This window comes from Phaethon aethereus (genome assembly GCF_964289735.1).
Source record: "Phaethon aethereus genome assembly, chromosome: 6".
Classification (NCBI taxonomy): Eukaryota; Metazoa; Chordata; class Aves; order Phaethontiformes; family Phaethontidae; genus Phaethon; species Phaethon aethereus.
Window position 1 is genome coordinate 22,734,109 of NC_138580.1, and position 26,909 is coordinate 22,761,017.

The 26,909-nt window shown below is 39.8% G+C and overlaps 1 protein-coding gene across 1 annotated transcript in view; it reads left to right on the forward strand.

Moving 5' to 3' along the window:
• Positions 1-10,980: 10,980 nt before the first annotated feature.
• Positions 10,981-26,909, forward strand: part of MYO3B (myosin IIIB) — a gene marked incomplete at its 3' end in the record, with an annotated part of 198,739 nt that continues 182,810 nt past the window's right edge. Inside the window, 1 exon segment of the mRNA XM_082001656.1 lies at positions 10,981-11,137. Within this exon segment, the coding sequence (XP_081857782.1) occupies positions 11,034-11,137 (104 nt within the window). The 5' untranslated portion in view covers positions 10,981-11,033.

Sequence of the window (26,909 nt, forward strand, 5' to 3'; positions counted from 1 at the left end):
GTTACATTGTTGAACTGCTCCTCTGGCTCTTTCCCGATGCAAGTGTAATTACTCTTTAATGCTGTGCTGCTACCCACATAGTTGTGCTGCACTTCCATAGTCCTTATCTGACTACTCTGCTGCTGGCTTATAGTTTAAATCATCTTTGAATACATGTGTAAAGCTCCAATATTCTTCTCACTACTTCTATTGATTTCAGAGGCAGTAGAATCCACTTTTACATTAACATTGCCAGTATTTAATTTCCTTCACTGCTGAAGAATTTTTTAAAGAAGGTTCTCTCTCCGTTTCAGTCCCCTTTACTGGTTTTTTCCTTCAAATCCATGCTGTAAAACTCCTCAGCTTTTTGCCCTAGCTGTCCTCTGTACTCAGGTAATGCCATAGTTTTGTACTTAGGATTTTTCTACTACCAGTGCGAATGAGAACAAAACTAGATGTCTCAGTTTAGAGCTGAGAGTATGCAAGTATGCACAGACACGTTAAAGCTAGGAGCTGTAGTTTCAGATGCCCGTCTAAATGGAAGCCTAACTGCAATAAGACCTTGGCTACTAGACCTCTTGGACAGGACACAGCTTACTGTATCTGTACCTGCACACATCCTGCTTTTCCTCTCAGGTGATGAATGGGATGGGGGGCACTCTAGGATGGGAAGGGCTTTGGGATGAAACTATAATTTAGAGATGAGAACTCTGAACTGAAACATTTTGTTTGCTCCAGGACAGAGCAGACAGAGCAGGTTTGGGCTTTGGCTCAGCAGGCTGAGAATTGGCAGCTTTGTTTCCTTCAAGGGCCCTGACCTGTGCTCCTGCAGCCTGAGCCCCGACTTGGGACTGGAGACGGGATTTGGGACTCTCCCAAGGAGCTATTACAAATGACAGTACACCATGGTCTCTGCACACCTTATCCTTCCCTTTACCTTCTTCTTTTGCTCTCAGAAATACAGCAACCCTACTCTTGGGCAGAGATGCAGATGAGGAAAGTAGCAGGCAGGATGGGGAGGTTTCCACGTGAACAAAACATGACATGATTTGGAAGAGGAGGCAAGCACTCCTGGAAGGAAGTCGTAATGTGAGTTCTCCCTATTAACAAAGCAGAAGGCTGATGAACTCCCAAGGTAAGAAAGGGATATGTGAAGAACTGGTTGAACCACAGCACGTTTTTATGTTTTTCTCCAAGATGGTGGCAACCCTTGAACAAGACACATTTGCATTTATTTAAAAGCTAAGAAGGGAAAACCAAAGCAGCACCCATGTGACCTGGTAGGACAAGACAATATGACACAATACACATTAACTCAGATACTTACAGTTCAGAGTGCTGTATCCATATTTGCATACCTGGAATTTAAAATTGCCTCAAGATTTTCACGGAAGTAGTATGCATTTCAGCAGTGTCCTTAAAGTCTTCAGCAACTTTTTTTTCCCTTCCAGCAAACCCGTTTAATATTGTTACATTAACTTCTGATTCACCAGTGTTTGTGATGTGTGTAGGTTAATGCAATCATGCATTCTGTTTGTAATCACAGGCCCATCGCCAGGCAAAGAAAAATGCACACATTGATGAACGGGTATTTAAAAAGCATGAAGTCCTCCTGGCTTATAAAGGGATTTACTGTAGTGAATAATGTTTCTGTATATCCATTTAAATAATGTGATTTTAAGATTATAAATCAGTGTAAGACAGTGCATCTCAACTTTTTAATTACAGAAAGAGTAGGTTCCATTGTAATGATAAGTTTTATGATTAAAATACTTCCGTTTGTACTTTGTTGGTTACATGTTTCACTACAAGTCACTACTGTATGTCAATTTAAACATTAACAGATTCATCAAAAAAAACACCTACTTAATGTGCAGCAACTGAACGCTTCCATAGAATACACTTTGGAAAAGCTCATCAGTTAAATACTGTAGACTATTTACTGTCTAAGAAATATTCCATTCCCATTCAATCCTTGAGGCTATAGCATTTTATTACACTAAATTTAATGATAGCTTTTCACCTTTTGGCACCTAGCCATGGCCATACAAATAACAAATTATTGAATTTTCAAATACAGCCTAAAGAAAAGCTAGGAACGGCTTAATCTCTCATTGAGTTTGCGTTAGTGGAGCCATTGTATAATGGGTCAATCATCACTGTATGTGTAATCAGAAATATTACAGCAATTAAAATTGTTCTTTTCTACTGGAGATTTGCAAAGCAACAACAGAAAATAACAGCTGCACTTAAATATGGCTTGTTTCAGTTTGGCTTCAGGATAAACAACGTTCATGTAAAATGTAGTTTAGGATTGACAGCGCTTCTTATAACTGCAAAAAGAACATTAACAATCTGACTGCTAACAAAGGCAAACCTTGGAAGTGCAGGTGCCAGTAAAGAACATGACTAAAAAGAAACCTATTCCTTTAACCTGTATAACATTACAAAAATGGAAGGGTCATATGATCTGAAATTTATTCCTGCTGAAATGGGCAAGTTAGAATTAAGATAAGGGTTTTTTGGGGTTGTTTCTTTTTTTTTGTAATTTTAAGTCTTTAGTTGCCTTTTCAAATTCCCTATAAAGGTATTTCTGTTATGAATTCCAGTTGTACTTACAAAGCCACTGCAACGAAAATTGCTGCACCATAGAAAACCATTGTCTGGAAAACCACCACGGGACGTGAAGTCTGTAAGCATACCACTCATGTAGCTCCAACAGAGTGTAGTTACCCATTGTGACTGTACGCTGACTGGAAACAGGCATATTGAACAGGCTGTCAGTGTTTGGAAAAGCGATTCTAGCTGACCTGCAAGGACCTAGTAAAAAGGGAGAGAAAAACCATGAGCATCAGAACAAAGCAAGCAGGTACAGGGAAATATAAACTCAAGAGATTGAAATAAAGAAGATCAAGATGTAAATGAGTTTTTGTAACAGAGCTCACAAAGGTGTAGATTGTATAAGCCAAAATTATTTAGTGATAATTGAGGAAATTTCTATGGCTCAAAAACCAACATAGGAATCTGAGAGAAATCTGGGAATACACAGACCTTCTAGATTTGTATCAAAGAATTCTTGAGAATACTGAGGTAAAATGTGCAGAATAGTGCATGTAAATGTTATTTTTGCTTGATCTAGGTGCTTCTTATACGACGTGATAAAGAACAATGACATTTTAGAACCTTACACACAACTGATAGGGGTGTTTTAAAGTATGTTATAACTTCCATAAACTGAGGGCATGTAGGACTAAACATTTGGATCCCCCTTGGACAAGCCTGTTGATCGTCCAACAGGGTCAGCTTGACCAGTGGTCTGTTTATATTACTATTTGCTGTCTATATTGCAATTTATTATAGTGTTTATATAATCCTGTATACTACAGGACTTTACAAGTGCAGACAACCAGAAAATATAACGGCTTGTAATGAAGATTTTCTATACTCCAGTGTACAAAAATTCAACAAAACAGTAACAGTATGAAATGGAGCACTGCTCAGCAAAACTTCTGGAGTCTCTCGTGTCACTTCAGTTTCTTCCTAATGTTGTCATGGGCTAAATTCAGAGAAAATGCTTAGGATTTACATTTCCTACTAACCATCTTAATCAATGGCTTCAATTACTTTCAGTTTTGATAAAGGATTACAAAGCATAGAGTTCTCTAAACAAGAGAAAGGTAAAAAAAATTACTGTACTTTGGTCAGAATGATGACAATTCACTGTTAGAATCTACTGCCTTTTTAGAACAAAACCAGCACGGCAATGGATAAAAGTAGTGCTGGAAGAGTTTTGTGGAGAAATGCTGTTGCTCTTCAGTCTTTAAATTTGCATCTTAAATAATTATAAAAAGATATATGGTTATAAAGCCCTCATCATTTTTTATAATTATGAAAATTACTTACAGACTACTTGTTAGTTAAATATAGGCAAGAAATGATCTAGTGCTTTCATCTTTTAAGTGATATTGGATGCTGTGTAGTGAGTCAGACCTCACTGAAGCTGATGAATACAGCAGTTGCTCTTTATTTGTAACAGATTAAATTAGAATGATAGGAATTGTCACCCAAAACACGGTCCCCGGGCAAGGCTGATCAGAGCCCATTTCTGACTACCAAAATAGATGTCTCCTTATCTCATGCATCCGCATGTCTCATTATATGAGCCAGATACAACTAAAAAGTCTGTGGAAGAAGTGGAGATTAGTCATGATGAAGCCGGGAAAATGCTTAGAGTTGAGTAAGGAGACCTATGTGATGTGCTCACTTGAAAAAATCATTGGCATATTGAGCAAATCTTGTTTCTCCGAGATGTTTTTGTAAACAAAGAAAAGTGTATCAGAGAAAGACCTACCTGAATTTCTTATCAGGCAACCAGAAACAACTTGAAAAATGGTTGTGCCAGAGCTCAAATAAAGACTAACAGGTACAAAAGGAGAAGCCCAAAGATGAGGGACTCCTCCACACTCACTCCTACAGGGGGAGAAGTGCTTTATAAAATAATTTCCTTCTCCAGGACCCATTTCTCAGAGCACAGATGGAGCTGCACTCGCAATTCATTGTTCTGGACAATGAACCGAATACTCAGAGACAAGCGAGGCTCAGTGAAAGCTAATTAATACTAATTATGCGTATATACGCATTCATTTTATTTCTGACTCCCAAGTATTTCTTTAAAAAGCTCATGAAACATTACTTCTACGGTGTCTAACGGGGCCCCTCTGAGAGGCCGCGGCCTTGCTCGCCGCAGGGAGCAGTCGTGACCGCGCCCGCCCTGAGGTAAAGGCGCGCGCCGCCACAGCCGCGCGGCGCTGCCTGAGGCGGGGCGCTCCCGCCGACTCAGTGCACGGCCCGGGAGGAGCCAGGGCTCGTCGGCTGCGCGTTGTAGCACACCGTCTCGCCCGCCTTGCCCCGGCGGGGTGAGGCTCCGCTCCCGCCAGGTCTCCGGCCCTGTGGGGCCGGGTTCGCGCCTCAACAGAAAGGGGCTTCGAAACGGCGGTCGCCATTTGTCTTGCAGTCCGCTGGCGCTTTGAGTGGGGCAGGGGCTCTCACCTCTCTGAGGGTGTCGGCGCTGGCACGGCTGGTCACTGCCGCCGGCAGCTTGTCTTTTCCCCGAGACGCGGAGAAGCCTGCTCTCAGCCCCGGGGATTGCAGCGGGGAGGGGAGAGAAGGGGAGGGGGCCTCTGCCCCCCTGACAGGCCGCGGCGCCCGCTGCGCTGAGGTGGGTGTCCGGGCTGCCTGGGGCTCGCTCATGCAGCGCCGTACAAGCACCGCTGCTGAGGCTGTTGCGGGTACCCTGCCTGTGCAGGTGGCGACCAGCTGTATCTGTTTTTCCAAAATCTATAGGTAAGCAACACTCAAACAGAAAAAAAATCTCCATGGTTAAATGATTTAAAATGGCAGAAGATTCTACAAGGCAAGAAGTAAGTAGGCGAGACACAGGATTCAGGCACTTCAGGACAAAGCCGTGAATAACTGAAGAAAAATACCTGTAAGTTCTCTAAATACCAAAATAGACCTGGCTCTAGTATATACTACTTCTTTAAGCGACCTACTAGTAATTAGTGAACCATAATACACATTGCAAATACTATAATATTTGATAAATTCCTTTAAGCAAATACATGTGCTCTTTTCTCCCTCCCTGGTACATACAGGTATGCAACTATTAACAAAGGAAACAAAAAGGTACCATTATCCATAGACAATACTGCACACAAATCAAGAAGAAGAGGCTAACTTAAAACATCTCTCTAGTTATTTCTTTGAAGCAGTGCATTCAGTTCTGTGTAAATACAAAATGTTTTTTAATTTTAATATTTAAAAGCTTTTTTTTTTTTTCTTCTCTCTCCCCTTTAAAATCTGCACTTTGGAATTCCAATTTCATTGTACTGTGAAAACCAAGGATCAGTGTTTTGTTCTGAGGTATTTTGAAATTATTAAGTGAGAAATTATGTTCTTGTGCAGAATTTTCTGTTAGTATGAAGATGTGTAATAATACTGGTTCACTGTCAGCAAACCAGATGTAGTTACTGAGGTTTTTCTAGCAAAAACAGTGAATTGGTTATATCTTAACCTACTGTGGAGTCTTGTGGAATGTGTTCTGAAAATATGCGGAATCTTTTTTTTAGACCCTTTTTGTAATGCCGATTTAAAGTCCAGCTCAGTTATTAATGTGAATTTCAATCTGTGATGCATTTAATTTTCTAACGTTATATCCGTTAATCCTCTCGTGTTTATCCAAGTTGGTGTAAATTATTGACATTGTAGCACATAAAGAAAATTTTTTCTTTAGAGAGTTCACACAAGTTTCATTCCAAAAATAAAAATGTGACTTGAGCAAAGCAGAGCTATTTTTGTTCTGGGCTAATATTTCTCATATGGTAGTCTGGCTAGAAGGCAAGGTGGATATAGATTTCTAAAAGCCATTTCAGACCCTTCTAAAACAGAAGGTCAGTTTAAGTGCAAATGGATTGGTTTGGAAACACAGATGAACTTGTTAGCTCTCCTGTGCTGGTACTTGCTGCTCCATGGTATTCCACGCTTAAAAACCTGTAGGAACATTATCTGCCACAATACACTTGTGCACGTTGGACAGTGAGGGCTGCTGTGTATTTCCTTCCTCAGAATTATGTGCTGCCCTGTTGATGTATGCGCAGAGTGATTTATGCAGTACCATCCAAAATCTTTGATTAGAAGAAATATTGTACCTGTATTGTTGACTTTCTAACTACAGGGAAGAGAGATTTAGTGAGCAGCACAGTGGCTGTTTGGTTGCTTTAAGAGCTGCCAGGACCAGTTTTGCAGTGTTTTTGCCAAATGCATTCAGAATAAAGAGTTCATTGGACAAAGACAATGATTGTTGCTGTGCTAATGCCTGGAGAGGCTCACTGACAAGGGGCTCCTGAGTGCAGGCTTGTCCGAGGAAGAGAAACATTTTGCGTTGCAAAACCAGAAGTTAATGTCTTTAGCAGCCTTCTACCACTAAGGAAGTGGAGGAGAAGGCAATAATGAACAAAGTGCTGAATCACTGTGCAATGCTGTGAGGGTAATCAAAGAACATTTGTGTTGAGGAAGGGGTTTTGAAGTACTGAAAACTATGGTACTGGTTTGCTTTTGTTCTGCTTTAAAAATTGGTCAGTGATTTTAAAATTTTTTTTTCCCTAAGATGTCTGAACACACTTAGTGTGATACATTGTGTGTATGTAGTTTCTCTTTCATTACAAACTTCCCTTCCCTAGAGGTAAATTCTAGTGATCTAACCCAAGGAAATAAAAGAAGAGAAAGTGAGATTTGAGGAGAGCCTATGGATCAGCAAGAGAAAAGGAAAAAGGGGAAAAAAGCTTTGTAAAACCCTGAGCATAACTGGCCAGGTGAGCACTCAACTTTTTACCAATCTATTCTACAGCTGAACTACAGTAATGTAGAGCCAGAGAACAGAAAGGCACCTTTGGCTTGATTGTTTCAGGGAAGTTGTGAATGCTCTGCACCTGCAGGAACAATAAGCATTTCATTCAGTAGGAATTTTTTGTTGTTGTTGTTACTGTTTAATTCCTTTTCATGAGATTGAACTGAGCTGTACTGCAGCAGAATAAGCAAGCTGCAACGTATCTGGCTATCATTCAGGACACAAGTTCAGAGTGGGCATTTTTAGTAAAGGCTCCTGCATTACAGACTAAAATATGGAGCTACATTCCTCGTAGTGCTAACAGGAGGAATCAAATATGTGGACTTGTTTCATGTGATGGATTATCACTGTGCTCTTTGATAAAGCCAGGTAGCTCCTGAAATAGGGAGGGGAGACAGGAAGAAGGTAAAGGAGCTGCAGCAAGAGAATCTAAAGGACAGAAGAGTGCACAATGAAGGTGGTGGTCACCCAAGGAGTTACAGTGTGCAGCTGAGTAAAGCACCTGTTCTGCTGTTTGTGGAAAGTGTGGCGATTGCTCTGCAGGTAGAAATGGAGAAGGAGCAACCATCTAATGCATGAAATCAGTCTTCTGCTAGTTCCCTCCTAGCTTGTCCTGTGTTTCGTGCATCTTTCACATCTTTGCACAGCTCTTGTTTTGGGAGTTGGAGAAGTGACATGAATAGTGGGGAAAAGGTGGTTTGTCTGGAATGAGGAGATGTGACTGATTTGTGTGATACTCCAGCAAAAGGAAACCCCACAATGTACCTGATGCAGCATTAACAAAGCAAGGCCTCGGGATTGACGCACCACACCAGAAATCTGAAAAATAACTTGAGAAATGCTACTGTTTAATTGTGCAGAATTTCTGCAAGGAGTTTTCCCCTCTTTGGGGAAGAGAAGTTCTCTGAATAATGCATTGTGTAAAGCTATACATGCTTTCCTTCTGTCAAAGCTGGAAAGCTGGATGGCTGTGTGGCTAGAATGCCACTACTCTGGGATAAATGTCTGCCAGTTTAAGTCTGAGCTTTCCCATCTGAATGCTGCACAAGAGGCAATAACCTCTGCTGAACACAGCTGAGAATTGGCCTGTGGTAATAGCATGTGAGGAGTGGGGAGGAAGTACGAGATTTTTTTTTATTCTTTGCTGCGGCTTTGTAAGGAACAAGGAACAAGTGAGTAGCCTCTTGCTGGCTGGTCCTCTTTTTCTCCACCCCTCATCCAGTTGTTCCTTTCTCAGGCACTGACTGTACCCTGCTGTGTGGAGAGGGAGTACTGATACTCTGTGGAAAAAGGTGTTCACAGTACTACACATTTGAAAACACTGGACTGAGTTAATTTTACAATGTTTCTTATGAAATAGGTGAAAATTCAGGAAAATGAATGCATCTCCTGACATAGCGTTATATGAATTAATAAAAGGAGTAGCATTTAGTAGTAGAGCATGTATGAGATACAAGTATCTTAGAATAAGGGAAGAGTTAAAGCTAGCACATGTCCTTTTGCATCTTTCACTGTTCTTCTGCCCTTATAGCCACAACTTTCTTGGTCAGAATATCAAGAGAAAGTGTAAGGCTGTGGAAAACTGATCTTTGTTTGCCTGCTTATCCTGACAGTGTTGTGACTGATGACAATTTAAGTAGCTGGAGTCAATTTTCTTTTCCTTCTTCCTGTGCTGATGGTAGCATATTGACTGTGGAGAGAGGTGCATTTGGTACACTGGTGAATGTGTTCAGCCCACCTGAAATAATGGCATAATTACTGCTATCACTCTATTCAGGGAGCTGTTTGTCTAACATTCTGCATGGACACTGTTTTTTGGCTTTGCATGGACCTTTCTCACCTTACACACAGTTTCCATGATTCATAAGAAAATTCCATCTCCTTTAGTCTCCTGGTCACGCTGCTGCTGCAGCAGAAACAATAGGGAATAATTTACCCCTCCAATTCACAGAGCAATGCTTACACTAACCCCCAGAGATTTCTACAGTAAGCAACCTGAAACACTTGAAAGGGATGTAATTTCCAGGGAGTCAGTGTTCATGTCTGAAAGCTTCAACAATATATTAAGCTGGGCATTTTGGTGGAAAAAGAGATCAGTTTGTATTTAATCTGCGTTGAATTATTATTCCCACATTGTGTGCAGTGACTGAAAAGAATATATTCAATAGCAAGGTCAACTCTGTAAAGCGGATAGCACCTCTGTTAATAAATATATATGTCCTGCCTTGTATTTAGTTGGGTTTTAGTCACAGAAGACAGGAACTAATTGTCCATCTTCCTCTGTGTCTAAATGCGAGAGCCAAGCACTTGACTTTCGGCTGCTTGAGATTCAAACCTGGAGGGAGTTCAGAGCAAGGTATAAGAAAGAAAGGTGAATTCCAAGTGGGGGAAGGTATTTGTAGTGGCGTAAGCAAGTTAAGGCTCTCAGTTCCAGTTTCACAGATGCACCATGCAGACAAAGAGTTCCAGACACGTCGTTCTGCTGAGTGATGTCCTGCTCACAGCTCCACATGCTGGTCCTACTTTCTCATTGTTGTGAATATCCAACTTCCATGTGGATATTCACATTTGAATACTTAACATGAGTCCTGTGTCTTCCACCCCTAGAATTTGGAACCTAGCATTTAGGTGCAGTCTGCAGTGTCCAGATAGATAATGTCATTTTCTGAATGCTGTCCTAATCATTAGTGCCTGCTGCATGGCATTGCAAGTAATAATAAGAATTCTGCAGAACAGAATACAGAGGAACTAGAAAATTCTCTCTTCAGAGAAGAAATTTATGTCAATTTTTCCTTTCATCCTGGCAAGGTTTCTTATGTTGGTTGGTACTTTCTAATTGCTATCAGCAGTATCAAAAGACACAGTTACGTAAAAGAAGTTCCAGCCTTTGCCCAGAAATCCATAGATTTCATTCCTGCGGTGCTGTGCCATATTCAAAGATAATTGGATGACCCAATTTTAAAACTGAAATACTGTATGAACTTAGAGACTGTGTCAGTGCAATTATAAGTTGCTTGAAGAGCACATCTATGGTCTTGGGTACAAAAAGCTGGAGGCCAAAACACAGTGTTGGAAGCACATTAGCAGTTAATGATGAAAAGAGAGGTGACCAGTGGAACGGGAATGTATACAATCACCATATGATAAAAGCCAGATATTTCCATTTTGGTCAAATTCTACTTTGTAACAGACTGGTATGAAGGCAGTTTAAGGGACTGCATTCATCATTTCCCTGCATTGCAATAAAGCATCATCCTGCTTCTTTCCGTATGCCATTTAGTGTTTGAAATAGATCAACTGAGCAAGAGTTCAGGAGACTCTCTAAGTTCCCTTTACAAACTAAATCAGACTGTGAGTTTTGAATTTCTGTTTCATTCATCATGTGCTTTTGAGACCTCCTCATGTTCTTGTTAATAATTCAGACTTTACCTATTCTAGGTTTATTGCTCAGAGAGACAGTAGCTTTGGCTGGGTCCAGCATATGGCCAACAGGAGCTATGTCAGGTAAGGAGTGCAACCTTTAATTTTTCACCTTATTCTCTTTTGTTGTTAATCATCTTTGGAATAGAACTATAATGCATGCAGGTGGGTTTGTGTATGTCATCAACTGTTAACTTGGGTAGCTTATTCCTTTGAAACAGCTGGAGAAATGCCAAAGATCTCGAGTGTCTTGAACACTGTCAAGCTTTTGCTTTTTATATTTGTTGTTGCAGCAGCTGAGAACACAGCGAGTCCTGAAGCAAATTGGATTAGGTAAGAAAGAATTTTTAAATGTCATTTTCTATGGCACCCTGGAGAAAAAAACAAATGTATTTTGTTGTTCTGACTCCATATCCACAAAATAGATAAGTCCTTGTCTCATTCTGCTAACATGTCATAATTATATTACACATGGGCAGCTAGTAGCTGTGAAGTGTTGCTCTGCTTGCAGCTGTATTTCTTTACTTTTTTCTTTTTTTTCTTTCTCAAGTAATGAAATTAAAGCTATCAAGCTAGGCAAAATAGCTGACTCCTGATTTCATCAGAACACCAAGAACATTGTGAAAGTAAGTTACTCACTGGGAACATGCAATTAAAAATAATGGTTACTGACTGTTGTTGCTTCTCAATGTAGTCTTCGTACATTTGTAGCAGCACAGCTATATCTGACTTAGGTTGCACTGGAAGTGCTAATTCAATTCATGAACATTCCCTAAGGGTAGAACTGCCCTTGTGATGGTGGCCTTGTTCAGCCACATCTCTTTCTACTGCTGTTCAGAAACTACTTGTTAGAGAGAGACTTTTGAACTGACTCATGCATGGCATGATGAAATACAGATGTCTGTGACTGGTAAAATAGTTATATTCAGAGAACTCTTCAGCCTCATCTCTGAAAGAAAATACAGTGCTTTAGTTTCTACAAGCCTTACCTGTTAGCTTCCTTCAAAAGAGTGATTGTTATAAATCATACCTAAAGCTGCTAGTCTCGAGTTATGAGTTTGTAGTGTTGATGGGTTTGATGATGGGCAGTGCCTACAGTATTGGAAGAGGAATAAGCTTTTACAACCTTGATACTATAAGAAAGGATGGATTGTGAAGCAGCCTGTACTGCTTTCATTATAACTCCTGTCTGAAGAACTGACTCATGGTATACTTTTTCCTGTTTGGATATTTTGCCAAAAAAATTAAGCGGTACCTCTCTTTCTCGTCAGGATTCAATTGCCCTGTCAGTGTCAACTTATTGTGAAATGAAACCCAGGGATTTCATTATTAAAAATTTTTAAAAGAAAAATCAGTTCACTGAGAATATTAATGCGGTCGGTAACACAGTTTCTAACTAAGGATTTACATATCTAAGTGTTAGCTCTTTTAAAAAAAAGAAAAGAATTCTTGCATGGGGTTCTTAGTATGTGTATAGTAACAAGAGTAGCTCATTTTAAGTCATTGTTATAATGGAGCTAATGACAAGACAGTTGGCACTGTCGCGCTAAGGTGATCTTCACTCTTGCAAGACAAAACATAGTTAGATTAGCACATTTTTGCAGAGATATGCAGTTATCCATGTGTATAAAAGATTTGACTCCTATTAGCCAGCAGATGCCTGTGTCCTTGACAAAGCTGTCTTTGCAAGATAGATATATTTATAGAATACACAGTGATATGTATTATATGCCGTGGTTTCCTCTCTAAAATGCTTTGTGACTTGCAAATATATAAACATTTTGGGGACTAGGTAGAGGATCTTGGGGTGTTGCAATGATATCTACTCTGGTAAAGCTGCCCTAAGGCCCAAGTGTATCAGATTGCTGTAGTACCAAGTAAACCCTCTACTCTGTCCTTGACACAGTTCCAGCTCTACCATGGAGGCTGTACTGCACTTGTAGGTGTGCAGTTGTGCCTTCCCTTTGCTGCCTTCCCAGCCTTTTCTGTTCCTTGCATTTGGACCCGGGTGTGCAAGTCTCAGATAAAGCTTGCTAACTGCAATCCTGCATCTCCTTGTTCTAGACATGACATTTTCTACTTATAGCTTTCCTGAGTAGAAGTTTTTTGCAGGATGATTCTTTAGAAGGACTCTGTGTCACTAATAAGCAGCATACTGTAAATGCTTTGGTAAAGGCTTTATAATATCCTGCGGTGGGGGAGGTATCCTGCAAAGGGGGAGGGCACTTGTTTTCCTATGGGCTGCTTGAGTCCAGCTGCAAGGCTGACACTAAATACGGATTTGAGATTCATATGGAAATAGTGTGTTGTATGCAAAAATATACTAGGCTTTTATTAAGATATAAGAATGTAGAGGCATCTTTGGTATTTTGGGGGGGATAATAAATGAAAAGATGGGAATATTTAGGGAAAATTTTCTTCTGGGCACTGAAATCTGAAACAACAGAAAGTGCTGCTTAAATCTGATGGAAACAGTGCTGTGTCTGCTCTCTTTAATTTCCTAGGTAGGCATACAACTAGAAGAGTAGTGCTGATTCCAAGGGGGAATCTTGTCTTTATGTTTGACTACTACTTGGAAAAAGAAAAATCCCATCCATTGTTTCATAAATATTTCCCCGAGCAAGCAGAATTTTACTAAACTTTGCCAGGTGGAGAGTTTTCCTGATTCGGTGTTCTCTGCTACTTCTATCCTCAACTTAGGCATTAAGTAAATGTCAGGAAAAGAGAGAAATGGTTTATGATAGTTCAGCTATAAGAATAATTTGTTCTGCAGTTCTTTGGTGACCAGTACTGTTGCCAATTCTCGTTTCTTCCATGGTGTCCCTACTTCTATTCTTCTTTGTTATCCAGCCTAACATGAACTGAAGGGTGGAAGGGAATTTGGGCCTGAAAGACAGGCAGGGCTAGAGGTTTCAGAACCACTTCTTTCTTCAGGATTGCTTCTTTTTTTCCCTGAATAAATGTATCCAGAATTATCCAATTGGCAGTAAATTTTAACACAAAGTAAGAATTTCCATAAACAGAGAAAAAGGAAATGGACAAATAGCTTAGTGTCGTGCGATGATTTCCAGAGAAAGCATTGCCCCGTAGGGTAAAGAAGGCCTGAGGGTCAGACCACTGAACACACCAAGACTCTGGCTGGTAGAAGGTAGTTTCCTTTCAAATGCTCAGGAGCTTACCCCAGATTTTGCAGGATCTGTCATTTTATTGAGTCATTTGTTTTAAAAACCATTTTTAAACAGTTGTTCTCCAGTATATTTGCCCTTTGATTTAGAAAACGGAGAAATTTTTGGAAAGTTCCCTGTGCCAGTTATTGCATACTTTTTAATACATTAACTTGGGATTAGCCAGCAAAACCTGGAGGCACAGAGAGAGAAGCAGCTGTTCTCTTTCAGGTTCCTGACCTCTAAATATGTCAGGTAGGCAGTCTAGATACCACCTATGTAACAAGTATCGAGTTACTTCTCTGCCACGGAACAATCCTGTCATGTTTGTAGCATGTCCACACAACTTGTCACTGAGCTATTTCTTACATAGTTGCATTTTCTCTAAAGAATTGGTATAAAATCTGTTCTGAAAGTAAAAGAATACTAAAAGTCCCATTTCTGATATTGAAAGTATGTAACATTGCTGTTGCTAGGAGTTTTCCTGGATGTGTGGGGAATAAACTCAGACTGAGTGCGTTAGGCAGGAGGAGTAGTAAAAAGTACAGAGCAGGATGGCAATTTCCATGTCTCCTTGTAGGTTTTTCACTCTATATTTTAAACTTACTGGAGGGCTGAATGATAGATGTGATTTAATGCCATTTCACTTGTAAGAAGAGGGCACGTTTGGTGCACTTTTTGTTGTCTTCACTTGTTTTTTCATCGTTTCTGTCAATAGTTACATGGATGATCTTTATATTCTGCATGTAGCCTGCGAAGTGGATATAAAGACCTGTCAGACTACCTTTTCTAATACATTTTTTTCTGAGGAAACAAACCTAACATAAATGTCACCTGCAGTATAAGCAACTGTAGCAGATGGAGCATTGAATTAATGGCTCTGAGAGGCAAGCCAGGAGAGATTATGAAATGAGATCAATATAGTAGAAATAGGAACATGATTAGAAATATTTCCTGTGATTAAAAGTGATTTCAAGAAAGAAGGGTATATCTTCAAAATGTTAGAGTATTTAAAAATCACCTATTCTTTGTACTTTTGTAAAAGTGTTAAAATATCACCTGCAATTATGTTTATAGGGAAGATCCCCCATTAATTTAATTAAAAGGATATTTTTCAACTGTGGGTCTTACACTCTTTTGTAACAAATACTTTGAATACGCGGAAAGGTAGGGAATTTGCTTATGTATCTGATATGATGCCTCATGTTTTGTGGCAAAATCACTGTATCATTGAAAAATGATTATAAAACTAAACTGATTGCTGTATTGAAAATCACATATATTGTCATCAAATGTAGAGGAAGGACCAGTGTTAGTCAAAGTAAGTGACTTGAGTTTAGCAACTGATAATAAATAGGAAGGTGATGTTAGTGCAGCTCCATTGCTGGTGTTCCTTTCATAGGTCCAGGGAATGGAAGCAATTTATATGCTGGCAGAAGGTTTGGAGGGTCTGCCGAAGTCAACTAACAATAAACTGAAGGAGCGTGTCAGTGACTCGTGTAAGTAGGGTAAGTTGCTTCTCACTAGTGGTAGTTTGTCCTTTTTCCGGTTTGAAGAGTGAAGAACTGTCATGGTTGGCTGTAGTAATGTATATGTTTCAATATAGAGAAACTAGCTGGTTTGATAGCTGGACAAAAGGTTGTGGCATGGTGATTTGTGATGGCATAAGGTTGCTCAGCTGAGAGCTTTGCAAAGTTCAGCAGCACTGCTGAGAAAATGTGCTCAGTTTCACACTCCCTAATAGCAGCAAACTGACTGCTGTGAAATGAACACCTTCTTTTGACCGACTCATGAAAAGGCATTTGGAACGGAAAATTCATCCACTCTCTGAGCTGGAAGGCGGGTGCTCTTTGTGACAGGCTGAGAGACTGGGTGATGCAACATGTACAAGGAACAGCAGAGAATGCAATTTAGGTACTTGTTAAATCAGATAATGTCCTTTCAGCTGTAAACATTTGTGAAGAGTCCACATCCTGCTCCCCCTTCATAAATTAGGGTGATCTTTTCACATATAAAAGTCTGTGTATCCAGGGGCACATCTTTTGCAAACTAATTAGCTCCACAAGAAGAAAAATGGAAAAACCAGCTTTTTCGCCTTCAGGGCTGCACTCTGGACAAGGAGGTTGCAATGCTACTACTTCCTCAAGGTATGGTTCTTGGTACAGCTACCTTAAGGTTTCCTCACATTTTCTTCCACATGCTGCCATCATTCGTCCTGATTCCTGGCAAGGTATTCCTGAAGAGAGAAGTCATGGGGTGGCTGTAGATGCCAAATACTAGTAAGTTCCAGTTTTCAGAGAGTTCTCTGGAGATAGTTAATCTGAGTTTCTCTTTTGATTGGCAGTATCAGCTGGCTCTGACATGTAATTTAGTGGGCATGGTGGTGTTGGGTTGATGGTTGGACTTGATGATCTTAGAGGTCCTTTCCAACATTAATGATTCTATGATTGACCTGTACTTACAGGTGAATATAACGTGTAACACATGCATGCACAAACTCGGGTATTGCAGCAGAGTTTCTGTTCAGCTCTCATTTGCATTTTACCATGGGTGCACTGAAAGAGAATAAAGGGCCTATTAAGCACTTGGGAAGAAAGGACTACAAACAGCTCCTCAGGGAGCAGTGACAGAAGCTCTGATAACACGCACATGAGGCAGGAAACTGCTATTACAATCTTAAACCAAAGTGAAACTGGAAACCCCCTGGGACTAAGACCCAGCAATCATCACTGCACAGTAAAGCAACGTGAGGTTGCTCATTGTGGCCACAGATGAAGTGTTTGAAAGTCAGGAAGCTGGCAGTAGAGTGGGACACGCTGAAGCAGCTGGAGAGGCACCCAGCAATCAGCACCACAGTGCTGCAAGGGCTCAATAAATTTGGTTTGTTTTTTTTTTTTTTTTTTACTTGGTAGGGCTCTGAAGGAGGTGATTGCTTTAATTCCTGTAGTTTCTCAGAGGTACAGAGGGAAAGAATTCACTGCACACAAGTGTATATCTAGATCTGTAAAAAGTCATGCTATACTTTTCTTTGGAAGCAGATTTATTGCTCTCTCCCCCATGCCAGTTGCAAGCTCTTACAGTTACATACCATTCCTGGGGCTTTCACCTTTCTCTTTCTTTTCATCATCCAGTTGGTTACTGTCTCCATGCTCACAATCTTTCATAGAAGCGACCATGTTAACTGGTGTGTTGTCGTGCATGTCCCCCATTACCTACATGCTCATTCTACTTTTGAAGTGGGTTGGAGAGCAAGTTTTGGAGAGCAAGTTGTCTTTTCCTTTAAGAACTCAGCTTTTTTTGTCATGCTTTCCTGTCTGTTCTGAATGCAGTCAGTTACAGATACATAGCTGCTTGTCCTTAACCAAATAATTAAATAAGGATCAGAAAATTAATGGAAAAACTACATACAGTTAGACTTCTGTTTGTGTATCAGGAAAAAGTGCATGAAGTGCTGCCACAAAGTTACACTTTATATCTTCGTAAATAGAAGTTACAAGAATTGCTGCTGCTGGGACCCTTTCTTTTAAGGAATGTCCTGAACATTGTACCACCACTATGAGAAATTTATTATAGTCCCTTTTTAATAGTTTTAAGGTGACCTGTGGTATAGCTGACTGTATTTAACGTGACTTTTCTGAGTCTTAACAATGGTATATCTGGAGAGATGCAGAAAACATAGTAGTAGTGTGAAGTTTTAATGATGAAAACTTCTGTAAACTTTGGATGGTGCAAATATATAAACCTTATTTGTCTACCTGAAATATGGAGTCATCTTTCCAAGTAAATTTTAAGTATCTCTGGTACTATGTTGTACCGGAAAGGGCATTATTAGGAGTGTTTCAGGAGGCATCTTACTCTAACATTCAAAATTAAATGAAAGAAAGTTCTTTGGCAGTTCTTTACTAAAGAAAAGTGAAAAGGCTGTATTCCTCCTCATTAAAGTCTTGATGACAAATGGGTATGAATATTTCATCAGCCAGAAGAATACTCTGTTACTGTCCAAACTTAAGTCTTACGCTTACATGAACTCCAGAGACTTTTGGATCAGAGTAATTTTATAATCTGTGGCTAAGACTAATTTTCTTAAATAATATATCCTAAATTGCCAGAATTTTGCAAGCGCTGTTTATTTAATAGAAGGAAGAAAATAATTAAATTTGAAAATAGGTTTTGGGAGAGAGGATTTTTTTAAAGCAGGTTCTGAAATAGAGTTTGGCTTTACAGTGTGGGGTTTTGTGTAATTAAATGCTGGTTGTCTTAATAATTACTCAGTTAATTAAGAACAGTATGTCCTTATGGCCTCAAATACTTGCTTAGTTTGTGTGAAGGAAGAAAAGAAACAAGAGAAGACAAAAAAGAGTTTGTTTACCTTAAAATATTTGCCTTACAAGTTTGACACCACATTCCTTTTGATTTCAGTGAACATTTTCTATGTAAACAGTACCTAGTGTAAGATACAGACATTAAGGTTTAGTCTAAGAGTGGGTCTATGAACCATAACAGTTATCACTGGACAATACTGTAGCATGTGTATCTTCATCTGTCTTCCTCTAAACATGTGAAAATAGTGACCATGAGAAGAAAAAAGATGTGTCTGACTCGTCTGTTAATAGGGCTGTTGGATCTCACTGGTTTTGCCTTTTGATATGCACTCAAAGCGCTGTAGATCTGTAGGTTTCGCTACTCTCTGGTTTGAAAAACCTGAAAGTGTTTGCATGTTCTGACGGAGGCTAGCCTGAAAAAAGTCTTGGCTAAAGTGCCAGCCGGCACTCTGCAGTGAGGGCAGGGCTGCTCTGCGAGGGCTGGTGAGCAGTGAGCCACAGCTGCCAGCTGGGCTGCCGGGGCAGTGGCCTCTCTGAGCATAGGGGCACCCTGGCAGGACCCCAGCCAGGTGAGGGGGGCAGGCCCAGGAATGGCAGCCAGGCTCAGCCAACAGTCCAATGACTGCCAGGTGTCTGTAGCAACAAGACAGACTCAAGGTCTGGCCAGGGGATCAAGTCCATGGGTTAGGGTTTGGGTCTGGATGAATGGGGCACATGCTCAGGCAGAGGCATGGCTGTGGGATAGCTGAGGCAGTGATCAAGGGTGGTGGCCTCAGGTTAAATACAGCTCCCAAGAGAAGTAGATGCCGTGACATTGCAAACTTTTCCAAAGTTATGTAATCCATTGTGCTGCTTATGTCAAGATAAGAGGCATTCTGGTATGGATGATTTCAGTTGCTGATGCAATCTAATTGCCTTGTCAAGGATTAATTCTGGATTTTGCAGTAGTTTCCTTTAAGTGATTGTTTTATCAGGGACTTACTTAACTTGTAAACTTGCATGGTTGTCTCTTCATCTTTTGTCAGCCACATTTTTTAAGTGTTTTCTTTATACACATGGCAAAAACCAAACCTCTAATGGATTTCATTTTTACATGGAGTACCATATTTCTTCTGGTTTTGTGACTTTGCTCTGTACTTCCTTTTTAAATCTGAATGAAGCAGTTGATGTATTTGCTAAGACTGTGACTGTCATCTGACAGATTCAGTCATCATTCTTCCTTTTTCACTGGCATCCAGTAGCTGAAGGTACAGAATGAACTGTGGTTTACAGCTTTTCATTTCTCATCCTCTTTTTTTGTTCCTTGAGCTCAGGAGGCCAGTGAATCATTTCTGTAATCACTATAGGTCTGAGGTCCTTGAAAGAGAGTTATTGTTCAGAGAACAAGACCAGCAGGACATAGCTTTCTTGAACCTGTCCCTGTCAGATGGGTTTGGTTTGGGTTTGGTTTTTTTTTTTTTGCCCTTGAAGCTAAGATGTATGAACTTGCAGTTTCAAAATCACCAGTGGTTGTACTTTGTGGCCTTTTTCTGTCTGACCTTTCTCAGTAGTGATGAGAGGAAAGCAGTGTTCATAGTCTGCAACGTTACTTCTTAGTGCTTGCATAGTACTTCTGCTTGCCGACTCATGAGAGCAGTGTTTCCTCTGTGTTCTGGACTGAACTAGACAATGATCTGTAGTCTTACCTTGGAAATGCTTTGTTACAACATCTCTCAAAAATAGGATTGCATGCTAAACCAGTGTCTAACTCCAGCAACATTCATTATTACCACATGCAGCCTCTATTAAAAGACTCAGTTAAATGAGACACATTCATTGATCCAATTTATGTCTGCTTAAGTATGGTTGTTAATTTACAACATAACAAATACATAAAAATCTAAATGTTAACATATACAGAGGCTTTGTCTCTGAGGTTTGACCATTTTCCAGCTCACATTATGCTTCACAATGGACTAACAGATCATGAAAAGTTGAGCTAAATGTGAATAATCACTAAAGTGTGTTATGGGGCAGGTGAAACCCTTCACACCAGGCCTAAAGCCATCAGCCTCTTCTTCGGAAGATGGCGTGCAATAAGTTGATGGAGGGACAGATTACTCCCTTCTTAGATAAGTGACTAGTAGTTTGTGTTTTAGGGGAGCGGACAAAGGCAAATTGCCCCAGAAGTGGGGATGGATTATAAAGCAAAAATGGGTGCCAAAGTAGGATTCCCTTCTGTGAGGAACACATGAGCTGAAAAAACCCAATGAGTTGATTAGATACAAAGAGCCTTCAAGGCTGATCTGAGTCTAGATGGATGTAGACGTGTTTCTTTTAATTTCTGTTCTCTTGTGACTGTATTGGTGAACTGTATTGTTTCTTGTGGATGTAGTAAATAAATCCTTCTATTAGTGGTTTATGTTGACCTGGTTTGAGTGAGACATGATATCAATACAGCCAGCTAACTTGGAGTAATTTGTGCCCATAGGCCCTTGCAATCCATAGATGGTACTGGAACTATTCTCAGGCAGCCAGCAGCCCAAAACATTTCTTAGAGGCTGTAAAGGGTAGTTGCGTTGCACAGGCCAATACACAAGCCATTAACTCAGTGCCTAAGTAGAAGAGATATTTCCACTGCTGAAGAGGAAATCTCTCTGGAATGCTAGTGAGAAGCCTGAAGATTGCAAAGGATTATAAGGGTAGAGAATGTTATTGCAAATTTTACAAGTTGGGAAATTAGAGATGGAGAAAAATGAGATAATGTTTGTAGGGTACACACAAAATTATTCTGTCCTGATACCTTTGCCCATTCGTATACCATGCTTTCAAGATCAAGTTTCTTCCAGCTCCTGTTATTTGCTTCCCATATGGTGGTTGCCTTCGCTAATGTAAAGGTTGAGCCTGACTGTTAGGTCAGCGTGCCTCTGAGATAACATCCCATTTTTAGAATTAGTTCAGTTTTCATTAGTGAATTAACTGGACATATAAATATTTATGACTATCTCAGATGTCTGATTACAACAGGAAATAAATAATGCATTATAGAAAATTATCTTTGTACAATTGATGCCACAAGGATATAAATCAGATATGGCAATTTCAAAAAAAGCAGCACAATATATTGTTTTTGCTGGAACACCTTCAAGTGAGTATCTCTTTGGTGTAAGCACTGCTGTGCTAAGCTAAGTAACAAACCTTCCATTGTGTGAATAGTAGTGATGTGAGAAACTATTCACAGAAATGTGCATATAAGTATATTGACAGCTGGGACAATGTAGGGAATGTATATACAATATATGATTTCTGTTTGACATTGGTAAGTTTCTGTGTATAAGTCTATTAGACTACAAGCATCATTTTGAATGGAGGTGTACTTGCCTTGTCTGTTGTTCTGCTTCTGTAGGTTGGTTGAAATAAATTTTGCACCTGCCAAAAGCTAACAAAGAGGAAAAATTAAATTTTGATGAGTGAATGGCATTAAATAAAGGATTGAATACTCTGTGTGACAAGCCAGTTATCAAGCTTTAAACTGGGCAGCTAGACTTCAGTGGGAGGTTTTGGTCACATAGTGGGTTTGAAGAGGAACCACCTAAGAAGAAAGGCCAGAAGATTAAAAGGAAAGGAATTCTTATCAGCCATTTTAAAGGAAAATCAGCCTCTCTTTCCACAAAAAGGGTGCTTGCTGCAGAGATCAGGAGGAATGACTTAGAAAAGAAGAGCAGCTGTGTTTCAGAGTAAATGGCAGAAGCTTGAACGAAGAGACTGAGGAGTCCTAGTTACAGTGAGTTAGAAGCTTAAAGAGTTTGAGATGTCAGGAAGCTGAGACTGAAGTTGTTTATTGTTTTGACTGTGTCCTGGTTTTGCTGCGATGGAGTTACTTTTCTTCCTAGTAGCTGGTATAGTGCTGTATTTTGGATTTAGTATGAGAATAAGTTGATAACACACTGATGTTTTACATAATCACAGAATCACTATGTTGGAAAGGACCTTTAAGATCATCAAGTCCAACCATTAATCCAGCGCCACCATGTCCCCTAAACCATGTCCTGAAGCGCCACATCCGCAGGTTTTTTGAACACTTCCAGAGATGGCAACTCCACCACCTCACTGGGCAGCCTGTTCCAATGCCTGACCACCCTCTCAGTGAAGAAATTTTTCCTAATATCTGATCTAAACCTCCCCTGGCGCAACTTGAGGCTAAGTAGTGCTTACACTAGTCAAGGACTTTTCAGCTTCTCATGCCCTGCCAGGGAGAAGCTGGGAGAGGGCACAGCCAGAACAGCTGCCCCAAACTGACCAAAGAGATATTCCATACCATTTGATGTCATGCTCAGTTTATAAACTGGGGAGAGTTGGCCAGGGGCGTGCGGCTCGGGAACTGGCTGGGCGTCCGTCAGAAAGTGGTGAGCAACTGTATTGTGCATCACTTGTTTTGTATATTCTCTTATCATCAGCATTATTACTATGATTATTGTTATTCCCTTCCTTTTCTGCTGTGTTAAACCGTCTTTATCTCAAGCCCCAATTTTTACTTTTTTTTTCCAATTTCTCTCCCCCATTCTGCTGAGGGTGGGGTGAGGAGTGAGTGAGCAGCTGCATGGTGCTTAGTTGCCCACTGGGGTTAAACCATACCAGACTGTTTGTTTCTGTTCCTTGTAATAGCTAAAGTAAAGGGGTTTTCAGAATCCCTGTTAAGTCTGTGCGTCTGTCTATTTCATCTCACACCTATCTTTAAAGATACTCTTCTGGAGCTCTGAGAGAGGGTTTCAAGGCACTGGAGAACGAGCTGCCAGCATACCTCCATGGCTAGCTGAGCTGGTCCACAAAGTCACAGGTCAAACAAGAGAAGCCTGAGCCTCAAGGGACACTTATAAACATAGCAATCCACGAGGTGCCTCTGCACTGTTACCTGGGGACAGCTGATGAGACTTCTGTGAGTGCTATTGCAACAGAATATTGCTGTAATGTTTAGAGAGATGTAGCTGGTGGTGCCTCTCTAGGAGACACCTTTCAGTACAAGGTATTACTATTGCAAGGTACTAGTTCATCCAATTTGTAAATGGAGGGCTTGAAGCATGTATAAAAGTATTTCTGTGGTACAGAAAGTGAGTTACAGTCAAGAGTATCACTTGACTCCTCCTAACTCCTATGATTGTATTTGAAATGTAAACTCTTTTTACAATGCTATCTAGTAAAAGGAGCATCCTAAAATAAGACAGTAGAATCCTTATACCACATCGCTCATACCATATAAAGATATCTTTCTTGAATGGATGCTCTTTTGCTCATCATGCTTTTATTCTGCTTCAGGCTTTGCTCTTTTAGTAGGTACTCTGCTTAAACAGAGAGGTAGGAACTGGGGTTATTTGCAGAGGTTATCCTCACTGAGGAAAAATGACCCATTGCTATATGATGTCATAGAACATAATGTCTGTAGGATAAAGCATTGTTAAAAATTTGATGCAAACATAGTGCTGTAGATCCTTCTTCATGTTGTGTGTACAATCTAGTTTACTCTTGGTGGTGAATTTTCTCAGTTCAGTGCTGCTTGTGGTGACATACAAGTGTATTATCTATTCTCTCTTTTTTTGTTTGTTTGTTGAATGGTATTACAAAATGTTTTCCCCTTTCCAGTTCTGAAAGCCCACAGTATTGAATATAGAGCTGTTCCATAAACTGAACAACATGTAAAAGAAAACTGAATAGCTGCTAACGAACTGCTAAAGGCTGGTTATTACAGGTCATAGTTACTGTACCCAGTGCAGGGTACAGCATCCTTACCTGTCATGTTTTCTCTTTGAAACTTAAGTTCAGGCATTCTCTTAACTTTCTCAGGAGCAGCTGCAGCAGCCCAAGAGTTAATCTGGGAAAACAGGCCAGTTTGCTACTTTATTCTGTGTTTAGATTCTATTCTGAAAGATCTTTCTTCAAGATCACAGCTCTTGGAGGTGTTAATCTCCCTCAAATCCTATGAATCAGTAGGAATTGAAATTGATTAGTGCCTCTCAGTGTGAAATACCTGGCAGGAGAAAGCTCTGAGAATGTTTTGTTTGTGTCCATATTGGAATCTGTTGTTTCTCCTGGGGTGCTTGTACTTTTTCCATCAATGGCAGAGCTGAGTCCTTTGGTAATGTGTTTTTGTATTAGTGGGCATTAGGCCAATATGTGAATTGTGTAGACTTTCAGGCATCTAAGACCCTTGTGCGATAGAGACAAATCAGATCTTTCTTATTGATGACCATATATCAGAATATATAGTAAAGTGTAGCAAGGTCTAAATTATTCTTTGAAGTTACAAAGCCAGACTTTTTACTGGATGAATATCTGAGAGAATCAGAGTACTGCAGCAATGTTGTTCGCTATGCAAGTCAGAATATACAAATGCATAAGTCATGAAGATAAGAAAAGGTCCATCTGTTGTTATATTATACTGTGGAAAACTATTTTCACTTTTTTTTTTCCTTGAAACTAGCTTCCCATCAGAGTTTGCTAACACATTAATCTTTCTGCTTTCCTTAAATATTAACAAATTGTAAGATCTTTTTTGGGTTCAGATCAGCAAAAAACAAAGTTGGTTTTGTTCCTCTCTGTAGATTAAGGCATTATTAAATAACATACACAGGTGTAACAGCTCTGAGCAGCTTCTATGTGTATCACTGTCTGTCCTTTTCTTTTACCTATCTGTACCCCAAAGTCACAAACTGATATTCAAGTTCAATAATTAACTGTCAGCAGCAGTGGACATTGGCATTGTCTTGCCACTTTTTGTCAGTCTTTTTGGCTGGGAAGGTGTCAAGCCAATTGCTTGTGGATTTGCCTTAGTCTTTGTTACTGAACTCAACTTAGATGGTTATAGGCCCAGATAGCATATACATTTATAACTTATTAAACTTAATTCTTTAAAGGTTCTTGTGATAACTGCTCCATAAAGATAGCTGCCAAAGGAAGTTTAAAGTGAATGGATTCTATCTTGTATGCCTATTATTATTTTTGAAGCTTGTTAGAGAAGAGAAATTATGCAAATTGGTGTCACGCTAGGCTACTGCACACATGCTGGTAATGCATGACAACTAGCTCACTGATGAAAATACCTCATGTTAAGCAAGAGTCATTGTCAGTGCTAAGAGATGCTCTTTCTATCATGGTTAACAGTTTATTATTTTACTTATGGATAAAGGAGAGCGTTCTTATTAAAAAAAGTCATTGGAATAAAACTGCTGTAAAAAGTAATACTGGAGAACTATAGTCATGAATTATGATTGATTACCTTATACAATTAAGATATATTGCAAAACAATAGGAAGATCCCTTCAAAAAAATTAAGTAGTTGTTACTAACTCTGTGAATAAGTGGCTTTAATTCTTCAGCTCCTGCATGTAAAAGACTTGATAAATAGATCAGGCTCAGGATCAGTTTGTGTCACAATGATCTTAGTATTAACAAAGCAAAGCTGCTACAATTGAACCAGTTTATCTGTACCCTTCGTGACAGTATCTTAGGCTAACATGCATTGCATTGTCTACATAGTACTGGGCATGGGAACCAGTATGCAGAACACACAATTCTGCAGCACTGGCTGATACAAGTGCTTCCTGTGAGGAAACCATCTTAGTCCTGAAGAATTCCGATATCCTTAGCAGGACAAAAATCCCATATAAGATGAGCTGGTTTCAGAAAACAGGTCGCTAATGTAATTTGCAGTTACCTTCTCCCCAGGTTTATCCTACATCTGTCTTGGATTTCTTTTTCCTCATCTGTACACAAAGCATATCAAGCTTTTCTGATTAGACTGCAGTGAAGAGCGTGGTTTTGGTCTAAAGGTCATCATTCTGTTGTAGCCCTTCATCCTTCCATTTTAACAGACACATGCATTTTGTTTTCCCTGTTAAATTGCTGTCAAAGGAGGCAGAGAAAACCTTTTCAGGTATTGATTTTTCACACATAGGGACTGTAGTTTGTAGTCACTTGATTTGCCACCTCCAGTTTATAACTGAATGGGCTCATAGGATTATAAACTTCATTTTAGCACTGAGTTCCCAGCCTGAGGTGAAATTGATGTGTTAGCTGTTAGTCATTTGTAACTGCTTTAATGTATTTTGCTTGTTGGAATTCTATTTATTTGGCTAACATAAATAGCATTTTTGCAATGGAAATGCCACTGATCGGAACTGCCTGTTTGAGTTGTTGATCTTAACTGGTTTTCAGTTATTTGGATCTGGTCTTGGAGAACCATTTTGATTAATATTTTTGGGGTCTTTCTGGTTTTCATTGTTACATTTGTAATGAACCGTATCATGGTAACTGACTAGGTACATAATTTTATTCAACATTTGGTCCTTGATGTTGTAGATATGGAACTGATTAATTAGTGGTCAAACAAATGAAATGTATTGTAGTTCCTCATGAGTGATGAGGGGCTTTATTTTCAGTGGCACTCAAAACTTCACTAGAAGTTTCTATTGATTTCTGTGTTAGTAGCAAGGTACCCTTTACCTCACAGGATAAGACAACTCTGCAAAAATACTTGGTTTACCATGTGCAGGAAGTGATATTTTGCAATAACTTGAATCTCAGCAAAGCATTCAGTCTTTCATCACTGAATAAAATTTTCTCTGTTGGTCCCAGCTTCCATTATAG